The sequence below is a fragment of the Asparagus officinalis genome, chromosome 7 (genome assembly GCF_001876935.1).
Source record: "Asparagus officinalis chromosome 7, Aspof.V1, whole genome shotgun sequence".
NCBI classification, from domain to species: Eukaryota; Viridiplantae; Streptophyta; class Magnoliopsida; order Asparagales; family Asparagaceae; genus Asparagus; species Asparagus officinalis.
Genome location: NC_033800.1, coordinates 132,049,462 through 132,074,928, shown reverse-complemented (window position 1 = coordinate 132,074,928; position 25,467 = coordinate 132,049,462). Strand labels below are relative to the sequence as shown.

Sequence of the window (25,467 nt, the reverse complement as noted above, 5' to 3'; positions counted from 1 at the left end):
TTTAAATAAAAAATATTATATTAATATTAAATATATTTAAAATTTTATCTTTAAGATATGATAAATAATAAATGTAATTAGAATTTAGAACTAAATAAATTATGTTAACTATATTAATATAAAAATGATTAAATAATATTAATTATTAAATATATTTCATTTTATGTATTTACTATATTAATTAAAAAATAGTTAAAACTGAATATGCTTAGTATTTTGTTAAATAACTATATAATATTAAAAATTAACTAAAAATGTCTTGTAAACATTAATTAGTAGTGTTTTTTAAAAAAAATGTGGACACGTTAAATGAAGGGGAGAGAAAATCCTAGGAAGATCACAATCCTCCATTTTTAACATGGACTTTTTCTTGGAATCTTGTCACTAGAGCGTATAAAGTTGGATTGGAATTTGGATTTCTAATCAAAATCCTAAACAACCAATAACACCATACGATTAAAATCCAAATTCTATCATTTGTATCATCTCATCTACTCCAATTAAGGAATTAGAGACAACCGTCTTCGCAGATCATAAACACTCATTATCCTTATGATGGTCACAATTCTTGTAGGCATAAAAATTGCAAAGAACATAAGAGTCATAATAGTGCTAGACACAAACACAATCTGAATCGCAAATTCAATTATGAATTAACCTGCAAAGATCCCAACTGAATTCACTACGAGCTTGATTCAGCTGCAGCATGCAATGTTAAGGGCGTCAGCAACAGCAGCACAACGAGAAGAAACAGTTTTCAACAAATAAAACTGGCATTTGATTTTTCACATTAATGGTATATTTGGACGAATGTCTAATCCCATTATAAACTGAAAACCCAAAAAAAAGTATTATACAGAAGAAAGAAAGTAAGACTATTCCGTCATACAAACATGTATTTCATGCACTCTCGCGTTCACCAAAACAAGAGAGAAAGAAAGAAAGAACACTCTGTAGCTCTCGCGTACAAGGATTTGGATCCTCTTCACAGATTATGCTCAGCAGCAGATTCTCTGAAACCACCCAGTCTTCCACCTTAGTAAGCAACATGAGAAGTTCAATCAAATATTTACACAATCTCGGTTCAGAGTTTCTTTAATATCATTTTTGCCTAAAACTCGATAAAAAGCACGAGATGCGTAGTCCAAAATGCTAGTTCACATATGTACAACTATCAGAAAGAGGCCAATTCTATGTCGAAACATATAATACAACATTGTCTAGTTGTCTTATAACAACAGTGCTTAACTTAAAGGTTGCATCTACATCAATTGCTTTTTGCTGGCAAATGCCGATGACAGTTACTGGCCAGTCTGGACTTCATTGACATACTTTTTCAAGGCATTAGGAATATATTGAGCTGCTTATCAGACATTGATAACACTTCAATGGTTCAACCAAGTAAACAGCTAATAACAAAAACTGTCGTTCCTTAGTGAATCAGCAAAGTTAGGAAGTAGCTTGGAGCTCTGCATATCGGCAGACACTAACATTCTATGACAACAAATTCGAATGCATAGTACTATATGCTTATACGACATGAGTTGTGATGCACATAAATGACAAAACTAATAGAGTTGAATGCAAATTAGCTATACAAGTAGCACATCTAGATAAACACCTCGGCATATTAGGAAGAGAAACTCGCATAACTGTTGTTCAATATGTCATATTATTGATTTTTGGCAAAAGTTCAGTGGAAGTCCCTAATACATCAGACAAATATCATTCGAGTCCTTAATGTTTCAAAGTCATCAATGGGGATCCATAAGTTAACCTTCGTCATCAACCTAAGTTCCTGTTACAAACTTTTGTTAAATATTGCTAACGTGGCGATGATATGGCTCTGACATGTCAGCAAAAAATTAGTGGAAGTCCAATTTTATTTTGCCACATCGACAAAAAATAGTGAAATTTCTTGAACTTGGAATTTCACTAAATTTTTTTGCTAATGTGACAGCGACATGGCAAGGCCACATTATCACCACATCAACAAGATTTAACATAATTTTGTATAAAGGATCTAGGCTGATAACAGAGGTAATGTTAGGGACCCTAGTGATGCCTTTTAAACAACAAGGACTCAAGTGATATTTACTAAATACATTAGGAACCTCTACTGAAGTTTTGCCTTGATTTTACATAAGCAATCTTAAAGTTACAAGTTGGAGGGTTTTGGTTTCAAATTTCCTCTAGTAATGAATTTGAGTGAAGGGGCAACTGCATATAATATGAAGGGATAATTACTTTGGGTTTGAGTTAAATATAGTTAGTGAAGACACCACTAAAGTACGAATTCAGAAATTTAGTTCCTCTTTTATCTCCAAATAAAAACAAAATAAGAGGAAGTTTTTGTTGGTTTATTATGTATGTGTACATGCAGGTGTGTTGCTTGCTTCCACCATCTTTGTGTAAAAAAAACACTGAAAGCTTTCTTTACCTTCTCTAAATCAAAAACTCCAAAAACCTCTATTTTAGCATATTGGTTTGTTTACTTGGATTACCATTGAGTTCAGGTATAGTCAACTTATTAATCTTTCTTTCCAAATTCTAATTAAAGATTGATAATAATATATGCTTCTCTTTTCTATTTCTTGTAATTGACAGTATTTGGTTGGACTCTAAGTTGCATGGAAACGGGCACGGGTACTGGTATGGGTGCGGGTGCGGGTACGGGACACGGCAAAGCTGTAAAATGTTGGGTACGGGGACATGACTACATATATATATTGACTTAATAATGTACATGAGATAATTTTTTCCCGCTTCATGTGTCATTAGAATTAAAATTTCGATCACATTTTTGAGTTTATTTTATCATATTGATTATCATGAATTGTAAACTACTCATTTTTTACTAGACATCTAAACGACCCATTAACTATATAGTTTTGAACTTGGGTATGGACTGAAACGAACCCGACCCGTATCCCATTAGTTTCAAAAGACGGATGTGAAGTGTAAGCTCTACGTCCAGGAAGTCTTTGACAAGTGTTTTAAATTAACACATATATCGTATAATTGAGTATATGTTGTAATAAATGCATGCATATATTCAAGAAGTGTCCACGAAGTTTGGGTACGGGAAAGTGTCGGGTATGTGTCCGGTACGGGTACGACTTCAATAATGAAGTACCCAGGTAACATAGGTTGGACTGCTCTCTTCAGATAGTATTTTCGTAAATGTCTTGACTTCGTGGGACAAAGATATTTCTTTTTATTTAAATTTATTGATCTCATCGTGCCAGATAGTATTTTTCAACATATTTGCTTTGAATTTGTCCTCTCTCTGATCTTTTATTGTTATTTTCACTTTCATGAGATCTGTGGTTAGGAAAGGAAAAAAAATCTGGATATTGTACAAGGTGAAGGATGTGATGAGGAGGATGATACATGAAGTGACAAACCCAATGGGAGAGCCTGATCAATTTTCTGATCCATGGATAGAATGATGATTGTCAAGTTGTCAACACCGTTTCCTTTCAATTGCATTGAGTGGGGTGGACTCGCATTTCAATCTTATTGAAATTTTTTGATTTTTTTGTTGGCCAAAGAGTAGACATTTGTTTCATTTATGTGTTACATTAAGAGAAGGTAATTTTCAAATGTACTTTAGTAATGCCTTTTTGAGTTAACCTCTCAGTTATTTGTTTTGTCTTTGAGATCAGATAGTTGTTTCCTTATATGTTGTGTCACCATATATATTTATGTCCGAGTACAATTAAAGATATTTTTAATAAAAAATAGCAAAGTGAGTGTATGTATTTATATATTTCTATCAATACTATATTACAGATGCAAGATAATGTATGTAATTTAAACAAGGGAATTTTAAAGAAAATAAAATACTAATACGTAAAACTTAAATCCCATTAAACAAAACGGCACGAGCAACACACGGGGTGTGCATAATGTGCATTAACAAAGAGCACTAATCCGTCAACCAGACGGGAATGTTTTGACTTCGTGATGCCCAGATATGATGAATTTGATTGTTCTTCTTATTCTCGCGGATTCAGAAATATAAGGATGTCAGGGGAAATCGAGGTGTTTTTTAAATCAGAGCTTGATATATCGGTATCAGTTTCGGTATCAAATCCCTCTTTGTACTGTCATATCAGGTTCAGGAGTTTCAGAAGTTTCATATCAGGAAAACCAGATTGTTAGTATAAAAGACTTAATGGTTTTCAGTCTGAAAACTTGTGTAAGGCAATGGGGAGCGTTTTCACATGGTTCTATCGAACTGATGAAGTCTACATATGAAGTTAAATTGGTTTTCCAGTTGTTGTTTGAGCTTTGCTACATGGACCCAAAATATGGGACCAATGGAGGGGACAAGTGAGGTGTCTCCCTCCTATTGGATAATGAGTTGGTCATCATTAATGATGGCCAACTCATTATCCAATAGGAGGGAGACACCTCACTTGTCCCCTCTATTGGTCCCATATTTTGGGTCAATGAGGAATTTTTCTTGTTGTTTACTTATTTATTGCAAATGGTTGTAGTTGCTTTTGGTTTTGGTACTTGGGTTTATTCACCAACTCTAATATAGAACCGCACAATATTTCACATATCACACAAACTTCCAATAGCTACAATAATACCTGAAGTAAAGACTTCCTAATAATCCCGAGCTCTTTCATCTAGACTAAAAACCAATTTGCATAGAAACAGGTACAGGTACAGGTGCGGGTATGGGACATCAGAAAATTGTAAAACGCACCGGTAGGGACACCGGCTACACACACACACACACACACACCACACACACATATATTATATATATATATATGAGAGAGAAGAGAGAAGAGAAATTCTTATTTCAACTTAAGTGGACCATCCACCAAACTTTCTATCCATTGATGATACCTAGGGATCCATGCAAGATACGAAGAGACTTTTTATTATACATATATGAGGTGCGGTAGAAAGTTTGGTGGACAAAATGCCTCTTGTCCACTTAAGTTGACATAAGTTCATCTCCTCTTCTCTATATATATCTATGTATTATATATATATATATATATATATATATATATATATATATATATATATATATATATATATATATATATATATATATATATATATATATATTACATGAGATCATTATTGTTTTTCTATTATTGTGTTATTGAATTAAAATTCCTATCACATTTTAAGGTTTCTTTTATTACATGGATCATTATAAGTTGGAAACTATCTGTTTTTGAACTAGACACCCAAATAATCATTTCAAATAGTGTTTGACAAGTGTTTTAAATTAAAACACATATCATATAATTGAGCCAATGTCTGCATAAATGCATGCATAAATACAAGGAGTGTCCATGAAATTTGGGTATGGGCACGTGTCGGCCGTCGGTACTGTTCATGATAGAAGTACCTGGGTCACATAGCTAAAAACCCCCCAGAAGCACTTTGTTCATGATAACATCCAATAATTAACAAACATTTTCTAAATCTTAATGTGTATACTAATACAATACAGCCTATCACATTTTTTGACATTTCTTCAACCTCAAATTAGTCAATCTAGTTGGAAGGAAACTAGAATCATAACGCTTCCTGATGCACGCGATCTATAATTCCATCAAAGTTTCTTGAAAAGTTATGTACATCTGAATTCAATTAACTAAACATTCGAATTCTATGCAGTTATTTGATTCTCATCCCAGGTAATCATGTAAAGTCTAGGTCAAGCCATTTGAGAAAATTGTTCAGAATGCATCAATTTCCAAGCTCCTTCAAGTTCTCTTCATTTACTATAGTGAACTATATTTGAAATCTTTGAAGATTTCGTCAGCTACTCAATTAACCTAGATGTCATTTTTACATGATGGAACAATAACGAACTCCCGATGATACCATGATGGTATGGGCAAGACGGATAAAAGGAAAATATAAGGTAATTAGGATAGAATGTCAGTTACTCTTAGGATACAGGCATACCACCTTAGAATAAATGACTGATAAAGGGGTTAGCCTACCAATCTAGAGATACAGATATCACCACTCTAGAAAGATATGACAAATCACCACTCTTAAGGACCCCGCCTCAGAGACACAGAAGAGCACTGACACTCAATGAAATCCACTATATTGTAAAGCAAATAAAAACTGGTCGTCGCCTCTGAGCGATCCAAAGTTGAATGTTTAAATCCACCCCCTTGCGGGTGTGGAGTTTTCAGAGGTCCTAAACGAGAGTGAACTGGTATTCTCTCGTTTTGGACTTGTGCAGTTCTGACAGGAGGGTGTTTACGACCCCCTGCATATGAAACCATTAATGGTTTATTTGCCGGACATGGTTGTTCCTTGACTGGGGCTTTGCCTCGATCATCAACTGAAGGACCAAGGCGATCTGCCATTGTTATCTTGAACTTGGACAAATCTGGGCTAACCCAGGGTTCTACTGGTGTTGCAGTAGACGGGCCCGGAACAGATGCTTGTGGTGTCTTTGGCATCCAGACTTTACGATTCTTCGGTGACTTTTCAGACACTGTTTCTTTCTTGGTTCCTTGCGCTTGTTGACGAAGAGCGCGAGTTTGGGCAGCCTTCGCCTTACGCCTTTGTATCCGTTCCTTGAGGGTTGAACGGGCCCTTTTGACGAGAGTCCACTCCTCCGTCGTAAGTTTTGCAGAAATACAATTATTTTGCCGTTGGGGCAATTGAACCGCTTTCTGTTTCCTCGACTCTAGGTCCGCATAGTAATGGACCCCGTCGGTTTGTTGCATGGCCTTAGCCAGTTGTCGAGCACGGCGCTGACGCTGTCTCTGACGAGCCCTCTTCGTCAGCACCGGCGAGCTATTCATCATCGACTCCTTAAGGGATGTGGAGGCGTTTGGAGCAGGTATGTTGCAGATGGGTTCCTTAGCAGCAATTGAGTAGGAACCTTCACCTGCGGCCTCTTTGGGCATTGCAGACTTGAAAGTTTTCGAAATCTTCCTATATTTGCGAGACGAGGAAGATTTCGCGGATGAGGATGATAAATACTCCTCAAACTTCGCCTGATCGAATTCGTATTCGATCTCTTCATTGATGATGATCTTGATCGGTTGCGACACCGCGGCCTCGGCAGCGAGGCCGCTGGCTCCCACTGTGGTCGCCAGCTTGTTTGGTTCAAAAGTCGCTGCTGTGGAATTCATTATAACTTTGTTCGATTACAACAAATTCGAAAGAATAATCTTTTTATAAGACTTTTTCTACACAACAAAACAAAAATTACAACTCTTGAGAAACAAACACGAAAATCGTCTATCAATTCTCGTTTTCGTGGGACTTTGCCTGTGCCGGGAACGCTTTGGTTCGTGGACCGCCGATTCACAGATCGTGAAGAGGGGGCTTATGATTCTAACTTCGTTATCGAAGTAGAAATTGAAACGATATCTTATCGAAGTAAGATAGTCGTTCTTCTTAAAATCAAGTCGAAGCTTAATTTCAAGGCGTTGCAAGAAAAGAACTCAAATCTCTGCTCTCTCTGCTCTGGAATGCTCTAACAAATGCTCGATCCTCGTCAGAAGTGACCCTAGGGGGGTATTTATAGCCTCAAGGGTCAGTAACTGCAAGAAAGTTTTTGTAGGTTATAAATCATGAATTTATTATGGTTAAGGAAGTTTTGTAAATTGTAATGCATGAATCTATCAGGGTCTTAGGTTTTAGGAGTTATGGAATTTAGAAAGCTATTGAAACCTTTATAAATCTAAACCATATTGTACAACTTTTAACGTCATAGCCTTTGTGAGGTTAATAAAATTTCATTTTAAGATTTTTATTGTGTTTATAGTCTATCTTCAATGTAAAAATGTATGATAATAATTATTAATAATAATAATAGTCCAACCATCAGTACAGTCTCTGGCAACCTCCGACACCCTGTGGTCATGGGGTTGCCCCGTCAGTAATAGTACCGACGATCCTTTTTTATAAAATAAAAGAAAAAATATGAGGTGTTTTCAAACATAAATAGATCAGATGCAGAGAAGAAACGAGTTACCTGTAAACTAGATGTTTTGAAAAGTTTGTCAAGAACTTTTTAAATACTAGCACTCTGTTAACAACAGAGGCATAAACTATTATACTAATTTTTAGTTTAAACCATTGTTTCAATCTTGGGAAAATTATGATGCGGAGGCAATAATTTATGTTTTTTGAAAGAAATCTGATTATGGGAAAGCAGAACAATGGAAGAAAAACGAGTAATTTCGGATAGATTTCGAGATGCAACTTTGAAGGACGATATCTTTTGACTCGCTTCATGGATTCCTTATTATAATATGTCTTTGGAAAGCTCAGGAAGTTCTCTACACATAAAATTGATTATAATATTCCGATAAGTTTCAAGTTCTAAGATATTCGTCTTCAGGCTTAGCTGTGTGGGAAAATGCTGGGGTATGTCGGAGTGGTGGAGTCCAATTGGGATACACGTGCATTAAATGTATTTTAATTATCTTTGCTCAATACCAGTAAATTTATACTTTTGCCCTGATTTATACTTTATGGTATTTCAATTATCAGTATCAAATAATTTTCTCAATTTATACTTTATGGTATTTCAATTGTGTATGCGTGGGAAAATTTTGGTCGCTCATTTTGTGTTGCCGCCTAGGACTCCACCACTCCGACATACCCTAACATATTTTCATACTTTTCTTAATAATGACTAAATAGATATATATTTTTTAATCATGACAACATTCACATATTATCTTCAGGCATTATGCCGTGAATAGCCTACATAATTTGCATCCAACTTCCACTACAGCTGTTCACTACGGTTTGACGACAAACATTATTATTCATAACTTAAAAGAATATTTTGTGACCTTTTTATTCACGAGGATAAGCTCATGCTGTTCATATTGATGAGGAATTTTGTGCTGATGGCAGGTTCAGATATCTGTAATTCTCAAGCAAGATGTTGAATGATGTTGAATCATAATCTACAAGATTTCTATTTGAATATGTGTTTGATTGGACTATATTGAAGTACCAATCACAAATTGCTAGCACTCCTCCACGACCTCTTGTAAGTCTTGCATATATAGGCTTATTAATTTCTTGCTGATAGGTTTTCATTTGTTTTGATTTCTTTTTCTCTATCATATTAACATCTTACTCATTTTTTATCTTCTATACAGGGTTCTGGAGTAGGACCTACTCTGGGTTGGCACCAATTCTTGGTAATGTCAATAGGCAATCTGGTCGTTGTTTTGCTAACTGTTCCTTTGGGGGTCTGCTATTAAGTTTGTTACATTTGTTTATGTCATAGAATACATTATGTTTAACTTTTTTTATTAAAAAATTTCCTCCTTCATGTTTGCTCCAATACATGTTTTATCTATTTCCTAACCAAGTGCTTCTGTGCCACTCAATTATTGTGTTTCATTAACATGGTCATATGTTCTTAGACCTAACATAGAAAAAATGTGTTTATAATATCTTCATTTTTATTAACTACTGTCAAAAATACATTTCCTAGACTAGCATTTACTAAATTTTGTACTTGAAAACTTTAATTTAGATGGTACAGAAGGGAGAACAAGTGGTTGGTTAGGAGACCCTTCTCATCGTCGTATATCGGGACAAGCCGTAAATGCAGACGGCTTACTAAAAAAACAGGGGTAGCAAATTATTCAAAAGAGGCTTTGGTGAATCAATAGTTCTATATGTCATTGTTTTTAGCCTATGATAAGTTAGGTTCAGTGGATCTATGCGACATCTAAATTTCATTCTAATAAGAAACTTATTGGAGCCCAATCTAAAGTGAACTCTACAGTAAATATCATTTAAACCTGATCCATATCTGGAAAGACAATTTGTTTATTTTTAGTTATAGTCTCATGGTTTTCCACCTTTGGTTTCATCTGCAATTGATTTTATCAAAGATAGAACTGCTATTTTAAGAGTATGATTCTTTGGTCTTTTGCCTTCTCAAAAATTCTTGCTCTATAATATCTTCGCAATTTTTAAGAATCTTGCAGTTTACTTTGATTCGATGAATTTCATAGACATGTAATCAGAAAATCTCACACTCGTAATAGGTGTAAGTAGCTTACTGCTAGAAAGAAATTTGGAACCATTAAAGCTCAAAATATCCAATGATAAAGATAGATACTTATAGTATCTCTATTGTTTATATTGCATGACTATCAATTGTTTTAAAAAGATAGAAATAAGTAGGATTAAAGAAAAAATGTAATTTTATTATTCAATCCTTTTGAATTTTTAAATTCTATCCATATGTTTGATACATGATTTAAATTAAAGAAATCTTAATAAAATGAATCAATAATAAAATAATAAAATTTAAAAAATTACCACGTGCATTGCATCTGTAATCCAACTAGTATATATATATATAGGCTTAGTACATCCCTTCAAGCATTAGGATTATAGAAAATATAGAAAACCAAAAGACTCAACATAGAGAACTTAAAAGACAACTTTGACTAACTAAATATATCCCAGGAAAAACAAAAGGCCCTGCAGACCAGATTGACTGTCCCTCAGTATTCTGCAGATTACTTTCTGCACAGATCTCTAAATGATATAAGACCGGTCTTAAGTAAAACTAGACACAAATACCTATCCAGCACTTCAATTGGATCATCATTTGGACTTCTCTAAAGAAAGTTAATGGCCAAATCAATCAAGTCCATGCACACAGTCTAGAGAATCCGAATTTGCAATTTGGACTCCTTTGCTCCAGCATCACCCAAGATCATCACCTTCTTGTGATGTCTGAAAATCCAATATCTTCACGAGTATTGCATGTGGTGTCAAAAGTGAATAACATCACTAAATTGGGTAAGGTTATCAATAACCACTAATGCATCTACCTAAAACATATGCGTACTTATTCTCCATTATCTAACTGCTGAGCAAGTAAAATGATGTATGTGCTCCAAATATTGTTGTTGAAAATATTTTAATAAACTTCTCATTTCGCCATATTTTAACACTATCTGACATTTGATCAGGAGATACTTTTCCTGATCATCCTTAGAGCATCCAAGTTAGTCCTCCTGCCGACCTATATACTAGAGGATTCATATGTTTGCTTTGCACTAGGTTCTGAGGCATCCATGAACTATAAAGTTTGTGACCATGTGTCAGTAATCTAGTAGAAACTGCACCATAGTTTTAACATCGGTTTTTGTGAGATGATTTTCCTATAAATCCTTTTCAGCACAGCATATTATTCTCAATTATCCCATACAACAGAAGCAAGAAAGTTCATGCATCTAGCTTGAAGCCAATTGATCAACATTCTTAACAAATTCTGTAGTCCACTCTTCCAGCTGCTTGTTATTCGCCATCAACCTCTGTGCCATAGTTCAGTAAGCTCACTTGATGTAAACTCATGTGAAAACAAACAAAAAGACCAAAGATGAAAACTCAAGAAACAAAAAAGGTCATTTGTGTTTGCACCCTACAATTGTATTCATCGTCTATTATAAAACAATATGATTCTATTCACTATATACCAGGTGCCAAATCAGCATTAAGAAGGATTGGCCAAGGGATGAAATACCAAATTTTTGTTGACAGCTTCTCAAGATTGCAAGAAAAGCACATGCAAAGCAACTCAAATATCACAGGCAATGTAACACAAGCTGAGGGTTTATTACAAAACTGAAACCACATACGTCTCCACTTCTAGAATAAACTACAAAACTCAACTCAGTTCATCAACTCCCTCCAGAACCAGGCTTTACCACGGTTTTCTGTTGCTAATTTGGTCCAATATGAACAGCTTTGATTAATGATAAAACTCATAGCAGATCAGTGAAGATCATTATTCATTAACCAAAATGACTGTAAACTTCCTCATGAATGGTCCTACATCAAACATCCTACAAATCATAGCATACTAGAATGTGTATATATAGACTTCCCATACAATGTCTACTATGAAATCAGGTGAAAACTTAGTCTAAAGTCTGAAAGGAAAGAAATGTAGTAAAATTATGAGTGTTCATGTACATATGCATGTGCTGTGAGATATGTAATTTTATAACAGCTTGTTGCATATTTGCATTAACTCTCCACAATCTTGGTTAGCATTTGAAGTTTTGTTGTATATCTACATTTCTTATTTAGAACCAGAATCAACTGATGATCAAACACAGATGTAAAACCCTCATTATGCTTCCAGAGTTACAATTGATTTGTAAGACCGAGGGAAAAAAGACATTTGCTCAACGTATATCAAATACACTCAAAGCATTTCTTTGACTCTCTACATATTACCAAATTAGACCATTCTAGTTATATCAAAATGAAACAGAAAAAACTATCTGCCTGAACTTCACTCCACGCATTACACAAAAACTAACAACTAATACTGAAACTCAAACACAATTACATATGTAAGAAAGCAAGGATGCACATAGTGGATCAACTATACAAAAAATACTCAAGGTTAGCTAAGAGAACAGATGCCGCTCCTTGCAAAGTGTAGCTCAAGAAAATTTGTTTCAAGTATAAAGAATTATGAATATTCAATAAAAAGATTTTTCCATACCACTGAACTCTGCAAACGAAGAGAACGTAGAATTGAGTGCCACTGAGTCAGACCTTTCTTCTTGGCAGTCTAAATATTCTGCAATCTAACAATGACTGACTCCACTGTTACCCATTAAAGTTCCTTGTGTTGTTCACATCGACAAAGGCAATAACAATCTTCTCTCTCTTTTTCTTGCAAGTTTTCTCTGTCTAATAAACACACATATGGGAATAAGGATTCCAACCAAAACGATAGCTGCTGAAAGCCTATGATATCTAAAATAGAGTATCACATAGGAAGCTATCACGAGAGAACAAAATACTACTCCCCAAGCAAGAAGTCCAATAACATCCCGCCTGCTCAGACAATATACCATATTTAGATAAACAATATGGAAAAAAGTACTTGCTTGAAAGTAAGAATATCTATTATTATGCTGATAATAGCATCAGAACCTGGAAATTTCCGAGATATGACAAATAAATGCTATTAAACATAAAATCTCCAGTTTTTATCAATAAAAGGAAGTGGAAAAGGTTAATAACAAAACGAGAAAACTAATATCCTGTTGATAATATAACTAGGAAATTCACAGTTGTGCTTCATGCCCCCACTAATTAAAAGGACGTCTCCGCCACTCGGTTTTCATCATTCAATTAGCAATACAAGTTGATTGCAGAACTGGTTCCCAAGAATTACCCAAGTTTTATAACAATTAAAATGCCATATTGACTCAAAGTTTTAGTGCAAACATGAGTGAAATGTCAACATAAAGCAGAAGAAGCACCATGTCACAATATGAGCAACCTAGACCAAAGTGCAAAGAGATGAAAGGCAAATAGAAAAAAACAGAAAGAAGACATGACAAAGATAACGAGAAGCATAAGGCAAAATACATGTTCAAGTGAAAGAAAGGGAAAAGAGAGTAAAAATATAGAGAGGAGCAAACGAAGAAAAGGGACCAAAAGAAGAATATTTTATCTTGGAAAGGCATAAAAGCAATATAAACTCCGTTATGTTAAAGGAACCTGTAGTTTCTCTTTTAAAAAAAAGGAACCTGTAGCTTCTCTTTTAAAAAAAAGGAACCTGTAGTTGTACCTGATAAGGAGATGAAATATTGTAGAATCAATGTCTAACAACATAATAGGCGAGTAGCTGATAATAATTCAGTTAAATTTTGTAAACTTATCTTAAGTCCGATTATCTAGTATACAAGGTGCATCAACAAAAGACTAATGCAGCACAACAAAGGGGGGATAATTCTAGACAATCTGGTCAAGTTGCATCAATTCATGAAAAACATGCACAAACAGTGGCTGATGCAAGTGAAATCAGTATCAGGAACCCAGGGCTAAATTACACTAACCAGTTTCACCAACTATAAATGCAACTGGTTTTATAAGTGTTAATAGAGCAAATACAGCAAGAAGAGCTAATGCAAATGTTGCAGGGACTTCATGTGTTCAAGCATCTCATTTCTCTCCCTTGGATCATCAGATATCAGATTTAGACCCCTATAGTATTGATAGGGGTGGATCACTCCAATAAGGCATCTAGCCATCTGGAATATTAGAGGATTTAATAAATCCTCTAAACATATGATTGTGAAGCAATTTATTCATGATTATAACCTTCCTTTTTTAGCTCTTTTAGAAACAAAAGTTGCTAATAGTAGGATGCAGCTCATAGCTAAGAAAATAGCAAAAGACTGGGAGTGGACTTTCAATATTCATGAAGCAAATAATGGGAGAATCTGGATACTCTGGAATATGATTTTCTCACAGTTCAGAGAATAATATCCTCAGAGCAATACATGACATGTTCAATAGAATCAAATGATAGCAGGCTTTCATGTTTAATTACTATAGTCTATGCTTTCAATCAAATGGAAGGCAAGAGAGCTCTATGGCAGGATTTACTGGCATTCAAACAGAATGTTAATTGTCCTTGGTTGGTTGGTGGTGATTTTAATGCAATTATCAACAATGAGGAGAAGCTAGGGGGTGCACAAGTATTTGATACTGACACTGAGGATTTCCAGAATTTAATTACCTCTAGCCAGTTAATACATATCAGATCAACTAGATGTTATTTTATTTGGTGCAATAAGCAAGAGACTGATACAAGAGTTTAGAGCAGATTAGATAGAATTTTGGTCAATGAGCTCTGGATTCATCACTACACATCTAGTCAAGTGAAGTATCTAATGCCAAATTGTTCTAACCATTCTCTAGCTCTTCTAACAATAGGAGATGAAGATTTTGAGGGTAAAAGACCATTCAAATTTTTTAATATGTGAGCAAAGCATCCTGATTTTATCTCGTCAGTCAAATCAGTATGGGAACAAAACATCAATGGTTGTAATATGTACAAGTTTCATACAAAGCTCAAAAAGCTGAAGTTTGTTCTCAAAGATTTGAATAAGAAACACTTCATGAACATAAGTGAGCAAGTGATAAGAGCTAAAGAGGAACTAGCTGACATTCAAAAATAGCTGAATGCTGACCTTTTCAACCCAACATTGATATCTGAAATCTCTTTTTATAAATAGAAAGCCAACATCAATTGGGGATTGCATGGGGATAAATGCTCTCAGTTTTTCCACTCTATTATGAAAACTAAAAGGCACCACAACAGAGTATTATCCCTATATACTGAGAATGGATGTAGGATCACTGATATGCATGAGATTATCACTGAGTTCATTGATTATTATAAGAAACTTCTGAGTACTGTAGTTTCTACTATCAATCCTGATCCGAATGTGATTTCAAATGACCCTATACTCTCTCCTAGCCAAAGAAACATTCCAAGGAAATCAAACAAGTTTTTTTCTCAATGTCAGATGGAAAAGCTCCTGGACCAGATGGTTACAATGCATCTTTTTTCAAAGCGGCTTGGACTATTATTGGTGAAGACCTCTATCAAGCTTCTGAGGAATTTTTTTCGAACTGGAAAGCTTCTAGGTACGTTCAATGCTACATCTATTACTTTGGTACCAAAAATTCTCAACCCCAAAACAGCTTCTGATTTTCGGCCAATATCATATTGCAATTGTGTTTATAAAGTTATAACAAAAATTATTGCTAGTAGAATCCAAAAAGTTATAGGATACTTGTTTAGTGATGCACAAAATGCTTTTGTCAAGGGGAGGCTCATTTCAAGTAATATTATTTTAGCTCATGAACTCATCAAGCATTATGGTAGAAGGCATATCTTACCAAGAGCTATTTTAAATATTGATGTGAGAAAAGTCTTTGACACCATAAGTTGAGATTTTTTTTAGATCCATGTTGGAAGGATTGGGTTTTCCTAGCAAAATGATAATGTGGATTATGGAGTGTGTTTCCACACCAAAATACTCATTATCTCTAAATGGTTCTCTGCATGGATTTTTTCAAGGAGCAAGGGGTTTAAGATAAGGTGACCCCCTTTCTCCTTATTTGTTTGTGATTGGGATGGAATATCTGTCAAGGAAACTAAGTTCACTTAAAAATGACAGTTTATTCAATTTTTATCCAAAATGTTCCAGATTAGGGATCACACACTTCACCTTTGCTGATGACCTTCTATTTAGCAGGGCTGGCATGAATTCAATAACAAGAATATACAATTGTCTTCTTGAGTTTAGACAGGTATCAGGTCTAGAAGTAAATCATGCAAAGTGCTCTGTGTATATGAGTGGCATTGATGATAGTTTAAAGTCTCAGATATGCACATATCTAAACTTTTCAGAGGGGATGTTACCAGTGCGCTATTTGGGCATGCCATTAATCTCAAAGAGATTATCTTGGCTAGATTGCTCCCCACTGATCAGTAAAATTTCTGCACAACTTTAGGGCTGGCAAAAAAAGAGGAATCTATCATATGCTGGGAGGCTCCCACTGATTAAGTCAGTTATATTGAGTGTTCAATTTTTTGGAGCAGTAACTATATTCTGTCGGTCAAGGTTCTAAAGAAAATTGATAGCTTGTGCTCTGTTTTCCTCTGGGGTCAAAAAATCCATCTAGTTTCCTAGGCTACCATCTGTCAGGACAAGAAGCAAGGGGGTTTAGGGCTATTTTCAGCAAAGTTCTGGAATTATGCAGCTGCAATTAAGTTACTTTGGATGATTCATCTTAAAAAATATATGCTTTGGATTAAATGGGTTCATGATAACTATTTACAACAATCCAATATATGGTAGGTTCCATCTAAAGTGAGTGACTCATGGATGTGGAGACAACTCCTCAGAATGAGGGATATGATGAGAGGCAAATTTGGTAGCTTCGATAACTTGCTGAATATCATCAATAGCTGTTGTGCTAATGGTAAAGTTCAAATATCCTCTATTTACAAAGTTTTAACTCATTCAACATATCAAGCTACATGGTCTGAAACAATTTGGAAGGGATTGCATTATCCTAAACATTCATTTATTCTATGGTTAGTCATTCATTCCAGATTATTAATCCAGGACAGATTATGCAGAATGAGAATGATGGACACAAATAAATATGTCTTATGTTCTAACCATAGATTGGAAACCTGCCAACATTTATTCTTTGAATGTCAGTATGCTGCTCATGTTTGGAATAAAGTAATGAATTGGTTGGACTTTGCTTGGAGATCTTGCAATTGGAATCTAATCATCAATTAGTATTGCTTTAACCTGAAGGGAGTGGGTTTTATAAAAAAAATTGAAAAGGATGACATTATCAGTCACGGTGAATTTGATATGACAGGAAAGGAACTTGAGAATTTTTCAACATAAAGCTCGGGAGTCTGACCTTCGACCTTCTATTTCGTGCAGTGAAGATTTCCATTAATTCTAAAGTTCTAAATGAAAAAAAATTCCAATCCACATGAAGGAGAAACTTGAGAAATTGTAATATATACTTTCTGTGATAGTTAGTTTCCAGACTTTGCTCTTGGACATTTGATGTACTACACATTTCATATTTGGTAAATGAATAAAAAAAATTCATTGACAAAAAAAACAAAAGATTAATGCAGACTCTAAAACAATTATACATAGAGCGCAATCAACCCTACTAAGGGAGAGAAAACTTGCCCTGCTCCATCTATTCTTATATAATAATCTATAAGCCTATGAACCAATCCGATAATAAAATATTATCCCTTTATTCCAGCTAAAATGCAAATATTTTACACTTTCCCGCTTTGTAATAAACATTGATGCGTGTTATATGAATTATGCAAACATAAAGGAACAAAACATGCTCCCTAAATTGATTCAACACCAAGACATAGGTGTGATGTAGCATACATAGCGTGTGCTCTAATACAAAATGTCAAAATCAAAGTTTTAAAAATAATACAAGATTTTTTGTTAAGTAAAAAAGAAAAGGCCTAAGAGCCTTAGTTTATTGATTGTATATAAAGCTAACATTGCAAACATAGTGTTATGGTGTTTTCAGTCGTCAAAGTATAGTCATTTGCCAGCAACGAATAGGTGTCCCCTGCATGCACCGCTCAAAACAAATTGACGGTTAGGTCCAAGAATCTCGACTTAGCTGACTCGTCAAGTCGACATCTCCTTAGATCGACTCGAAGGACGATACTTGTCGGTTCTCTTGTCGAAGACGACTCGCTAAGAGCCCACTCGACCAGTTATTCGACGTCATACGGGATCGACTTGAAAAGCGTTACTTCTCGGCCAACTCAAAGAACGATTTTAACCTCAAGCCTCTCCCGCTGACAACGCGTCGACGTCACATTTAATGTTTGGCGGACGCCATCATACCTCTAGCCCCGATAATCTTCATGACTCATCGAACCACATCGGCACCGCTATGCCCCCGATCACTTTACATTAAATGCTGAGGTGACCTCTTCTCCACTCGCCAACTGACACCTGTAAAGTAGGTGCTGACATAGCCGCCATGACATATTCGTTTGTCGTCATCCTGTGTTCGGACGAGATTAGCATTCTACCCATTTTTCCACCACTAATAAATAGACGTACTATTCTAAATATCAAGATCTAAGATTTTTCCAAGAGGCTATTTTTTCCAAGCTATATCTGCAAATTATACCGCACTACACTTCAGAACTCACACAGTTCTTCGTTTTTCCACTCAAGTCCATCAACTGAATTGATCTTCTAAGGAACCACGGGGGAACTAGTCCCCGTCCTCTCACAAATTAGTCCCCGTCCTCTCACGAATTGTCATTTGTGCAAGCTGAAGCCACTCGACTCAAAACCAGATATTCGGAGAAGTGAGCGGCCCCTCTAATCAACCTCACTCTCATTATATTACATGTTTGATTATTAACATCAACACAACACATAGAAATATAAATAGAGAGCTACAGAAATGATCTACAAATTTGCGTAAAGACTCTCGATTTCTATGTAGCGGTAAAAAATCAAGTCATGACTCCACTAAACATACAAAGTTCTTCCAAATGTCGTCTTCAGGTTGACATTGAATATTAGTCAACTAACAATATCCAAACTAGAGAATTATCAATCTGATAACTAGTGGACATTCACATAAGTCGACTGTTCATTATACAAATATCCATATTAATCTACCCCATTACAAACAGTTTAACAAGATTCAGATATTTCAGATTTAAGGACCAAAATTAAAAAGAAACCGTCTTGAATTGAAACTAGCCCTAATTTTTTTTTTTTTTTTTTGAAAGAACAGAGGGGGACCCACTTGTTTTGAGATCGGATCTGGTAGTCTCGGAGCTGCTCGACGAGAGTGGAGCGCGTGATCATTTCCCCCAGATGGGGAAAAGGAAAACTCGCTCTTTTCTCTTCTTCTTCTCTTTAGATTGATTGGATGCTAACAAAGGAGAAACTTCCAAAATTGGTTTTTTTTTTCCTTTTCTTTTCTTTTCTTTTTTTCTTTTTTTTTTGGTTTTTTTGTTTTTGTGTTTTGTGTTTCGCAGATTGGCAGCGGAGGCTATTGAATCAATGGGGGGATTCCTTGCGTGGGCCCCGCTACCGTCTGATTAATTAACCGCGGTCGGTCTGATCGGAACACACCGCACCTATTAGGTTGGACTTGATGTATGCGGGGAATTAAAAAAAGGCTTATTTAGAGGTTAGCCCCTCAAATCATTGAAATTTATTACATTTTACTCAAACCCTAATGGGTGGTTAGGGTATCGGCTTAATAGCACTTAAATGCCTTAAGAGTTTTCCCAGCCTTGCACTTAAATATCCTATAGTTTCAAATAGAACAAAGAAAAATATCTAGAATATTTAAGTGTTGCAGATAAATACCCCGTAGTTAAAAAAACCAAATGACGTTATCTTTTCTCTATGTTATATAATAGAAAGTACTAAAATGAAACACTTAGAAACTTTCGGGTATTTAAGTGAAGCCATTTACAAATTTTGGGGTATTTATATGCAACATTAAGTAAAGAAGAAGGCACTACTACCATGCAATATTTTGGAATTTTAGAATATTTACTTGCATAACCTAAATACTTCGAAGCATTTTTTATTCAATTTAAAAAAAAAAGTTCATCTAAGGGTCCGTTTGGATAATGGAAGTATTAGAAGTAAGAAGTAGGTTATAGAAGTAATTTTTAAAGCTATGAAGTAGGAAGTAGTGGAAATAGCATTTTTTTTATTTGTTTCATATATTTTTAGAAGTAATGGAAGTTGAACTTCTTCCTCTTCATTTATATTTTTTGTTTGGATAACATTTGAAAATATTATTAGGAAGTAATTTTATCAATGAAAAGTTGTTAGAAGTAACTAATAAAGGAAATATTAATAAAAAAATTTATTTATGCCATAATTAATATGCATTTCAACTACTTCCGAGCTACTTCTGAGTATTGAGGATTGTAAAAATATTTTGAAAGTAAGGATGACACGTAGGCGCCACATAAGCATTTAGGTAAGTATTGGAAGTAAGTTTTTCAGAGAACCAAACACATTTTTTTGCTTGAAAGTAGCAGAAGTAGCCTCTACTTTTTTTACTTCAGCTACTTCACAATTACTTCTGTGCAAACAAACAGGCCCTAAGTAAGTGCAAGGTGGAATAAACAAGGAGAATTTTTTTAAAAAAGACCTTTTCTTTAACTTTATTAGCAAAATCGACCGTCTTGAATTTTAATTAGCAAAATCAATCTTTTTTCGTCATGTCAGCATAACATGTTGAAAAACGGTCGATTTTGCAAAATAAACCATATCATATCATACTCCTTTTAAAAGTACGAGTTTGAAAAATCTTTCTATAGTCAATATTACCCTTACATTTTTTTAATATTATATTGTTATCCAAATCTATTCTAATTATCTTATCTTCTTTGAATTTGTAACCAAATGATTTATTCTATTCATAATGAGACTTAACATGTTATTGGATAAAATTGATATGTTTCATATAATTCAAATCCTTTAATTATTTTAGTTCGTAGAAAAATCTAAAAAACATATGCTAGCCAACACCTAAAGGTTTATGGACTTCGTAAAAAATATTCTCCATGTTTTTTAAATTACAAAAACACCCCTACAAATTCAAAATTTTATTAAAGCATCTTAAAAATTATAAATTTTACTTATCTCAATTCAGTAAGAAATCTCAAAAATATATGCTAACTAAAAACTACAAGTTTTTTGACTTTAGAGAAAATATCTTGTAAGTTTTAAAAATTATAAAAACACCCCTAAAAATTCAAAATTTATAAAAAAAATACCTTGAAAATTTCAAACCTATAAACATACTAAATACTACAAATAACACAAATAACCCCCAACAATTTATGGAATTCACAATACACACTTAATTTTTTTACAAATTATAAAATAAAACCCTCAAAATTGTAAAATTTACAAAAATGATGATAATTTCTAAGTACATTAAAATATAGGAATTCTAAATATCCCCTACATAATTTATAATTTATAAAAAACACCCTTAAAATTTTAAAAATTACAAACAAACATTTAAAATTCAAAATTATAAAAAAACCCTAAAATTTTCAAATTCATTAGTAAATTGAAAGCATAGGAATTATAAATAGTTTATAAACAATTTATAATCTGTAGAAAAGGCCTATAAGTTTAAAATTTTATAAAAAATTCTTACAATTTATAATTTACAAAAAACACCATGAGAATTTCTAACCTATAGACACTAAAATGAATATGCAAAATTACTATCAACCCCTAGAAAAATAAAATTTTGTAAAAAATATCATACACCTTTTTAAAGTATAGGTTTAAGAAAAACTTTTCATGGTAAACATTACTCATAACTTTTTTGAAAAGAACATAAGTAATTAAAAATCTATTAAATTTAAAATTTATAAAAAAACACCATTGAAGTTTAGTACATTACAAATTACCCCTCCAAAGTTTGAAAATTTTCTTTTTTTGTAATTTCTTGATTTTAATGTAATGTTTAATAGTTTTGTGTATTTATAAATTACAAATTTTAGGGTGTTTTTTACATTTTTAAACTTTTGAGAGTGTTTATTTTATAGTTTTCTAAATTTTCATTATGTTTTCAGTGTAATGCACATATACATCAATTATAATGATATTGAAGAATAAGTCGTTCTTAAGATTATTAGACCATACTTAAGTATGCACATCACTATTCCTAGGTAGTATAGTTTATATATCCAAAAAATTTCAGACAGTCTATATAGTGGTTAAAAAGATTTTGACTTTAATGTAGTATTTTTAACAAATTATATTTAATGTGAACCCACCATATAATTTTAACTGTGGTCATCATAATTTTAATACGTTTGATTAGTTGACTATATACGTATATAGACCATAGATTACTTTACTTTCTCACATAAGCTAATATTTGGTGCTTAATAATTTAAATTATTACTTTTAAATTTAACATAAAGAACTTTCTCACATAAGCTAATATTTGGTGCTTAATAATTTAAATTATTACTTTTAAATTTAACATAAAGATGAGCTCTAATAACATTTATTTATTTACCTACAATATAATACATTCTCAATTCTTATTTTTTGCTGGAGATTTATTCCATAGTTACGTGTATCAAATTAGTAATTAAAATAATAATTATTTATGTTTAAATTAGGATGATTGTAGTTGGTCATTCACTATAAAATTTTTATGAAGATATATACCTTACTTTCTATAGCTATCTGCACTGCCCATGTATATTTTATAAATTAGTTCTTAATTTGACATATTAAATTATTTTTTATTTGTAGAAATTTCTTTTTTGACTTTTAGACTGTGTAATCACTATATCACCATTCTAGCATAGAAGGAGCTCACTCTAAATGGCTTCAAGCCAATGTTTGAGTTGCATTGAAGTATATACTATTGCTACTATGTGTATATATTTTTTAAAAAAATCATGTCAACACTTTTTAAATAGAAGAGAATATTCTAACCTCTGATATTATAAAAACTAAATATAGTCAATTGAATGATTAGCAAAAGAGAACATACATTAGAAAAGTGTGAATAATAAGATAAAGAGGAAAGGTAATGACATTGCCAAGAATACTACAAATAGCAAACTACAATATAAAGTTAACCTATTTTGTGGAGTCCAACTACTGGCTATAAGTATTGAGGTTTCTATACATATACTTTATAATTTATTAAAAATGGTCATATAATCTTATATAATAAAATTGATTTAATATTAAATAGTAATATCGTTGTAATAATATCATTATTAGGAAAAAAATCTTCATAAATTGATATGTTATTTACGATATATAAGCTATGCACTCCATATTTTTGTGTCTTTTATAGAGCCAAAAAGTTTGAATACGAGTCTTTAACATGCTGCTCTCACAACATCAAAATCCACTTAGGAGATATGGATATTTCAGATGAGTTACGTATCCTATATATAATATAATTGCCCTATGCAAGTGAGTTATAATATTATTTTTTATTCACATTGTTTGGGGTGAGATTTGATAGGGACCTTGCATTAAAGAAAAAAAAATATTTATATTTAGAGCACACTGCGAAATATATCATAATCTCCATATTCTAATTTCGTAAGAAAATAATTCTTCATACTTTTAGTTTTACTTCTATGATACAGAGAACGAGCTATAAAATTGAATGAGAATATTAGACAATATAAATATGAGTGAAACATCAACTAAAAGTTAACGTGAATATAAGTCAAACTACAACTAAAAGTTTAATGAACATATATATTGAAAGTAAATTCATATGTAAATTTTCTTTGCTAATTGAATGATCACCCATCGTTTGAAAACTTCAAGATACTAATAAATAGATATGTTGCACTAGATTAATGTGTTTATAACTCACAAATAGTAGATCACGTGGCCATAGTTTGGGTTGAAGGAAACAATGACAAAATTTTATTTAAGAGAGATTATTGAGTTGATGATCAATCCCACAAAAAAAAAATTTACTCTATTTTCATCAATTTAAATAATCACGATATTCAACCACGTGCATTACACGTGCATCTCATCTCATGATATTTAATCACATGCATCTCAACTAGTATTTCAAAATACATAGGACTACTAGTCCCAAATAGTTAGCATTTACTAATTAAGCGCACCGCCTCCTTTTTTTCCTCCACTCATGACTTCTCTCATCCACCTCTCCTTTTTCTCCTTAAGTGCACCGCTACTTACTACGCCATAGAGAATGTGCACTCTAGCATGTTCCTCAGCCTCGGCAATGGCTCCACCGCCATCCACCCCGTCCAACGCATCACCGACCTCCTCAACTCAGGCCACCACACCAACGTTGACGGCATCCCCACCTCCCTCATAACTGAGGTCGAAGCCACCACTTAACATCCTCTTAATAGACCTTGAATCAAACCCTATCATTGATCTCTCCATCAATGGCGCTGACGAGGTCGACCGCTTCCTCAACCTCATCAAAAAGGCCATTTTACTCCGTGAAAGATGATTGAAGGCCCGAGCAAGAAGTTTGCGGTGATTGTCGACAAATCGAAGTTGGTTGAGAAACTTCAATTTCCCTCGAATCAAAAAATTGTGCTATGTTATTAACACAAGAGCATAATCAAATTAATAAGTAATTAGTAAATACTAACTACACGGGACTAGTAGTCTCACATACTTTCACATTACTATTTTGCAAAATTGACTACTTTTCCTCCCACCATACTGACGTGGCAAAAAAAGGGTTTTTCTTTTTTAACCCAAAGTTTTACCCCCACTTATTTAAAAACACATCCTCTTTCCCAAATATCAATACACTCATTCTATTTCATCCCACTTATTTTTAAACCCAACATGTATAATACACCTATTATTTGTACTGCATTTACCGAATAAATTAAAAATTCCTAAACTACCCACCATCCCTAAATATAACTGATCTCTCTCTCTCTCTCTCTCTCTCTCTCTCTCTCTCTCTCTCTCTCTCTCTCTCTCTCTCTCTCTCTCTCCTCCATGTCACTTTCCTAAAGAGAGCATTCACGGTAGAGCCATAAACCCGAAAGCTCTCGTCGCCTATTCGCTAGGGTTTGAGGGCGGTCTCCCGGTTCGCCCTAAATTCTTATAAATCGCAAAATTCCCATCAAGTTCTTAGCAAATCAAGACGGTAACACACAAATTTTCCCATTTTCCTCTCTAACACTTCAAATTAATCCCCTAGATCATCGAATTTCATCGCAAGTTCCTCAAGATTTTGTCAAAAATTGAAGAATTCACTTGATTTCGTCAAATAAGTCATAATCTTTTTTTTTCTACTTCTTTTATATCAGTTAAAATCTTGTTGGAAACTAGAACTGATTAGTTGTTGGAAAACCTATTCAAGTAAATAACTTCTGTTATTAGTTTTACTTCTTTTATCTTTTTTGTTTCTATTATTGTTTGTGGAAAATTTGATGTAAAAGGAAATGAAAGAAAAATTGATTTGTATTCTCTCAAAATCGATTACAATTTGGATTCCAATTACAAAAGAGAGGAGAACAAATTTGATTCTTCCCTTTGTTTAATTCTGGGT

At 33.6% G+C, this 25,467-nt stretch overlaps 1 protein-coding gene across 1 annotated transcript; it reads right to left on the bottom strand.

Annotated features, from left to right (window-relative positions):
• LOC109849574 lies at positions 755 to 19,398 on the bottom strand. The gene is made up of 3 exons (XM_020419419.1): positions 19,180 to 19,398; positions 12,527 to 12,864; positions 755 to 1,035 (listed from the first exon to the last, which is right to left on the bottom strand). Exons 1-2 carry the CDS (start codon positions 19,239 to 19,241, stop codon positions 12,660 to 12,662), a joined length of 267 nt encoding a protein of 88 aa, XP_020275008.1. The 5' UTR covers positions 19,242 to 19,398; the 3' UTR covers positions 755 to 1,035; positions 12,527 to 12,659.

Excerpts from the sequence above, each read along its gene's own strand:
- LOC109849574 (XM_020419419.1), bottom strand. The coding sequence starts at position 19,241 with ATGATCACGCGCTCCACTCTCGTCGAGCAGCTCCGAGACTACCAGATC. Across the intron at positions 12,865-19,179 it reads CAGATCCGATCTCAAAACAA|GCGGGATGTTATTGGACTTC; the intron begins GTGGGTCCCCCT and ends TTGTCTGAGCAG.